This window comes from Gigantopelta aegis, chromosome 13, assembly GCF_016097555.1.
Source record: "Gigantopelta aegis isolate Gae_Host chromosome 13, Gae_host_genome, whole genome shotgun sequence".
NCBI lineage: Eukaryota > Metazoa > Mollusca > Gastropoda > Neomphalida > Peltospiridae > Gigantopelta > Gigantopelta aegis.
Window position 1 is genome coordinate 10,422,282 of NC_054711.1, and position 5,892 is coordinate 10,428,173.

At 38.6% G+C, this 5,892-nt stretch overlaps 1 protein-coding gene across 1 annotated transcript in view; it reads right to left on the bottom strand.

Annotated features, from left to right (window-relative positions):
• Nucleotides 1–250: 250 nt before the first annotated feature.
• Nucleotides 251–5,892, bottom strand: part of LOC121387111 — an 11,543-nt gene continuing 5,901 nt past the window's right edge. The window contains exons 4-5 of the mRNA XM_041518135.1: nucleotides 3,217–3,307; nucleotides 251–290 (exon numbers count right to left, since the gene is read on the bottom strand). Of these exons, the coding sequence (XP_041374069.1) occupies nucleotides 251–290; nucleotides 3,217–3,307 (131 nt within the window). The remainder of the gene's footprint in view (nucleotides 291–3,216; nucleotides 3,308–5,892) is intronic.

Below are 5,892 nucleotides of genomic sequence, written 5' to 3' on the forward strand. Positions count from 1 at the left end.
AATGAAGCTAAAAACTTAAAAACTAAAACTAAAAGATCTTTATTCGGGGAGCACAAAAAACCTATAGCAAAAAATATTTTCTACACACTACCGATGCCCCCCACCTTCCCCCCCACACCCCCACCCCTGCCAAACGTTTCCCAACGATCTCTCTAGTCCTGTAATTGAAAAAATGAATCCCCTCGAATGAATATCAACTAGCACCCAGAACTTTCGGGCGGTTCTACGGGGTGTCCTTTTTATGCAATGTTCACCCGCCAGGGGCCTCTGGGGTGGCAAGCCTCTGTAGACTGTTGACCAAATTTTTCAAACAGTTAATTCAAAAGTTAACAAAACAAATAATAAAATTGATAGACCTGTTCAGGATTTCTGTAGACGCCGCCTAGTGAAAATGCCACTCGGTCCCATGTCAGCGGCTCAAATCCAAGTGGTGGTGTCACGGGAAAATCCTGACATAGAGTTACAAAACCTAACAGTGTGGCGAAAGGGATATTGGGATCCCTTACTTAGAAATCCTGATAACTGCGTAGACTCGCTGTTGTTCAAACACCATTCTTATCCCCTACTCCGATTTAAACCTAAAGCTATAAAATGCGCTCAATGCCAGAGGTGGGGCCACAACATAAAAAAAATGTCGAACCCAGGGGGATCCTGTCTGCTTCCGGTGTGGCAGTAAGCATCCCTAACGGGGCCCCAATAACCCATGTACCAACCCTGTGAAATGTGCCAATTGTAAACACGAGCACTTCACACATAGTCAAGAGTGCTCTTATTACAAAGAGGCCATGCACAACCTCTATTCCAGAGAGAGGGGTGATACTGGGGCACCTAGGGGTGCTGCTCCTGTTGCCAAACCGCGCAGGGCCACGCCGGGAGTGAGCTGCCCCCCTTTAGTTACAAATACTAAGAACAATCCTCCCAACCCCCACAATAAACCTTACCAATACCCCCCTCAACCTCAGTGATCATCTAATGACCCCAATCGCCCGGTCACAGCTTTTCAACTTATGAGAGTTCTGACCAGGTTGCATTTGGATGGTTCCCTGGGGGGATCTAAGCCACCAATGATCACTCGGGATGTGGTTGAGGACGCCACCCTTTTAGCATGTAAGTCTATGCAACAATATCTTGGGATACTGGTGCGCGGCCCCACTGCTCTTAAGGGTAACCTTAAATGGTTCCACTGCACTACAGCTGAGCCAGTACCTGTCTCATCACCTAAACACCATGGTGTGGACTAATTTAGAACATTTTTTTATTTAAAAAAAAAGCTAGTATTGCTCCACACCGATAATGGGAGACAGAGTTATTTTAGATAGGGTACCTTTAGGATCTCAAGTTATAAATAATAATAATAATAACAAAATTAATCAGTTAAAATTCTTTAAAGGTATAGCTCTTTTACAATGGAACGCTAGGGGCCTGAGATTTCCCGGTAGGGGAGATGAGCTTAAAAAGCACCTCGAAGAATCTAAAATTAAAATAGACATCGTCTGGGTTTTTTTGGTTTTTTTGTTTGTTTTTTTACTGAATACAATCTGCCAGGGTACTATGGGTTCTATCATAATACTGGTTGTACCAGTAGAGGAGGTCTAGCTATATATATCAGAAACGACCTCTCTTACCCATCTCTCTGAATACCACAAAGTCTAATCTTGAGGCCATGGGAGTGACAATTCATGGCCGTGAAGAATCTATTGATATTTTTAACTTGTATATACACCCTGGTGGAGGTCTTTTAATACAGGTTGACAACATTCGTGATTTTAATATAGATAAATTTAATAAAATTTTATTGATGAAATCATTAAAATTGCTCAGGATACTGTCCCCATGTCTAATTTTAAACCTAAAACCAACTCGGCTCCCATGGTGGACACCAGAATTATCTAAATTAACCAGACATCGTAATAAAATGCGTAAATTATACCACAAAATTAACAGTGTGCTTAATTTGGGAAATTTTAAAGAGAGTAAAATTAAAGTTAGTTCAGCGGTCTTAGAGGCAAACAAAAAGTTCATGGCAAAATTTGTGTACATCTATGAATACTAAGCACACTAGCAGGGACATCTGGTCTAAGATTAAAAGGATCCAGGGGAAACCGGTCGCTAAATCAACATTATTGCTTAAAAATAAAAACTATGGTACTAACCAACAAAAAGCTAATATTTTTGGACAAACTTTCCAAAATAATTCCAGTACAAAACTTTTTTTTCATATAATTTTCAACGTAATAAAGAATATATGGAATCTAATATGAAAATTCCCCTGGATGCTAAATTTACCAAACCCGACTATAACCAACCATTTTCACTCCAGGAATTGACTGGGTACTGCGCCAGGCCCAGGTAATTTTAGTTATATTTTACTTAAAAACATGCCGTCAGCTACCCTCAATGTCTTCCTGGAACTGTATAATTTAATATGGAAGCATGGTTATCTGCCCCTCGACTGGAGGCATGCAGAAGTGTTTAGCCTCCCTAAGAGGGGTAAGGACCTTACTAACCCTACTAATTAACGACCAATCTCTCTTACGCCCAGTGTCTGTAAGACCATGGAAGCTATGGTCAATTCCAGATTGACAGGACATCTTGAAAATAAAGCTTTATTAACCATATATCAGAGTGGATTCAGAAAGAACCACTCTACTGCCGACCACCTATTTAGGTTACAATCAGAGATTTCAGAAGCATTTTGTTTTAGAGAAAAGGTGGTAGGCATCTTTGTCGATCTGGAAAAGGCCTATGACATGGTCTGGAGACACGGACTACTGGTTAAAGTATATAACATGGATATTAGGGGCTCCATGTTTACCTTTATAGAACGTTTTATTTCTAAAAGAACCTTTACTGTTAACGTGGCCCAAGCCTTTTCACCAGTCTTGGAGCTGGAGAATGGAATCCCACAGGGGTCAGTTATTGCCCCAACACTTTTTAGTATTTCTATTAATGACCTAGCTAACTCATTATTAAGTCATCAGTCCACGGATACTAAATTTAGTCTAGGTCTTTTTGCTGATGATACTGCTTTTTGGAGAACTGGAAAGTGTTTAAAACAAACCCTTTAAAATGATATCCAAATTGATATTAATAACCTCCAAAATTGGGCCGACACCTGGGGGGTGACTGTCTCCCGATCCAAGACTATAACTATACTTTGTGCTAATACATTTAATCGCCATAAAACTAAGTAAGACTTAACTTATGCAAACACACCTATTCCCCAGGTTAAGTCGGTAAAATGTTTGGGAATTGTCTTTGACCAATGCTTCAGCTTTATCATACATATTAACTAAGTTGTCACTACCTGTAAACAACATATTAATATGCTTAGGGTGCTTACCGCCACCTCGTGGGAGGGGGGGGGGGGGGGGGGGGGGGATAAGCGTACTGTGCTTATGATCTTCGAGGCGCTTATAGACTCCCGTTTACAATATGGGGCTCAGGCCTTTAGCTGCGCTTCACCCACGCAATTAGCAAAGCTAGAGGCCACATATAATATGGCCCTCAGAATAATTGTGGGTGCCTGCCCAGGCACTCCCAATGATAGCATAAGGGTGGAGTTAAATGTACTCCCCCTGAGTGTGAGGAGAACTAAACATTGCATAAAATATTGGTTTAAAGTTAGGAGCGTTGTTCCGTCCCATCCTGTGTCTAATATGAAGCCATGTAATCTTGCTTCAGAAATTTGGGGGGTTTTTCAAACCAAATTTTTTAAAAAATAAAAAAATTTTTGGGGTCCCCTTTTTGGGCCTTCCAAAAGGAAAAAAACCCCAAAAAAATTTCCAATATTTTTTTTTTAAAAAAAATTTTATTCCCCCCCCTTTTGGGAATTTTTGGGAAAAAAAAAAAAAAAATTTTAAAAAATTTTTAAAAAAATTAAAAAACCCAAAAAATTTGGACCCAAAATTTAAATTAAAATTTTGGGGGGGGGGAAAAAGGATTGGGCCCTTTTAAAACCTAAAAAAGGGAAAAAAAATTATTTTTTTTTAAAGGTCCTTTAAGTTGGTTTTTTAAAAAAAATTTTTTAAAACCTTTAAAACCAAATTTTTTTTTCCCCAAAAAATTTTTTTTTTAAAAATTGGTTTGGTGCCTTTTTTTTTATTTTTTTTTTATTTTTATTTTTTTTTAAATTTTTTTTTTTTTTAAGGTTTTTTTAAAATTTTTTTTTTTTTTTTTTTTTTTTTTTTTTTTTTTTTTTTTTTTTTTTTTTTTTTTTTTTTTTTTTAGGGGGTTTTTTTTTAAATTTTTTAATTTTTTTTTTTTTTTTTTTTTTTTTTTTTTTTTTTTGGTTTTTTTTGTTTTTTTTTAAAAAATTTTTTTTGGGTTTTTAAAATTTTTTTTTTTTTTTTTTTTAAATTTTTTTTTTTTAATTTTTTTTTTTTTTTTTTTTTTTTTAAATTTTTTTTTTTTTTTTTTTTTAAAATTTTTTTTAAAATTTTTTTTTTTTTTTTTTTTTTTTTTTTTTTTTTTTTTTTTTAAAAAAAGGAAATTTTTTAAAATTTTTGGATTTTTAAAAATTGGTTAAAAAAAAAAGGTTAAATTTTGGGGTTTTTATTTTCCTTTTTTTTTTAAACCACGGGGAAGGGGCCCAAGGGTTTTTTTTTAAAAAAGAAAAAAGGGGAAGGGAAACAAAAGGGGGGGGGCCCCCCCCTTTAAATTTGGGCCCCCCCCCCCCCCCCCAAAAAAAAAAAACCCCCGGGGAAAAATTTTACCCCCCGGGGGAAAACCCCCCCCCCCCCCCCAGGGGAAACCCGGGGGAAATTTAAAACCCCGGGGTTGGGAAAGGTTTTTCCCCAAAATTAAGGGGGGGGGCCCCCCGGGGGGGTTCCCCGGGGGGGCACCCCCCCTTTAAACCCCCCCAAAAAAGGGAAGGGGGTTTTGGGGGGGGGGCCCCCAAACCCCCGGGGCCCCCCCCCCCCCCCCCCCCCCCCCCCCCCCGGGCCCAAAGGGACGAAAACCCCAACCGGGGGGAAGGGGGTTTCCGGCCCCGGGGGGCCCCCGGGGGGGAACAACCCCCCCGGGGGGGGGGTTTTGGGGGGTTGGGGGGGGGGGGGGGGGGTGGGACCCCCCCCCGCCAAACCCCAAACCAAAGGGGTAATTTTGGGGGCCCCCCCCAAAACCCCACCCCCCAAAATTTTTTATTTTTTTAAAAAAAAACCTTTTAAAAAGGGGGAACCACCCCCCAAAAAAAAAAATTTTGGGGGGGAAGGGGGGCCCCAAAAATTTTTTTGGCCAAAATTTTTTTCCCAAAAAAAAACCTAAAACCCCCCCCCCCCAAACCCCCCCCCCCCGGGTTTGGGGCCCCAAAAAACCCAAAAAAAAAAGGGGCCCCCCGGGAACCAAAAAACCCCCCGGAAAAAAAATTTTTTCCCCTTTGGGGGGAATTTTTTTCCCCCCCCAAAAGGTTTTTTTTTTCCAAGGGAAAAAAGGGGGTTTTTTTAAACCCTTAAATTTTTTGGGAAATCAAAAATTTTTTTTTTTTTTAAACAAAAAAATTTTTTTTTTTTAACCCCTTTAAATTTTAATTAAAATTTTTTTTCCCCCCCCCCCACCCCCCCCCCCCCCCAAAACCCCCCCCCCCCCCCCCCCCCCCCTTTTTTTGGTTTTTAAAAAAAATTTTAAAAACCCCCCCGGTTCCAAAAAAAAAAAATTTTTTAAAAGGGGGAACAAAAAATTGGAAAAAAAATTCCCCTTTTGAATATTAAGTTGGTTTTTGGGTTTTTTTTTAAAAACCCCAAAGGGACCCCAAAAAAAAAAATTTAAAAAAAATTTTTTAAAAAAGGGTTTTTAAAATTTTTTTAAAAATTGGGTTAATTGGCCCCAATTAAATTTAAATTTTGTTAAAAAAAAAATTAAATTTTAATTAATTTTTTTAAAATTTTAAAAAAA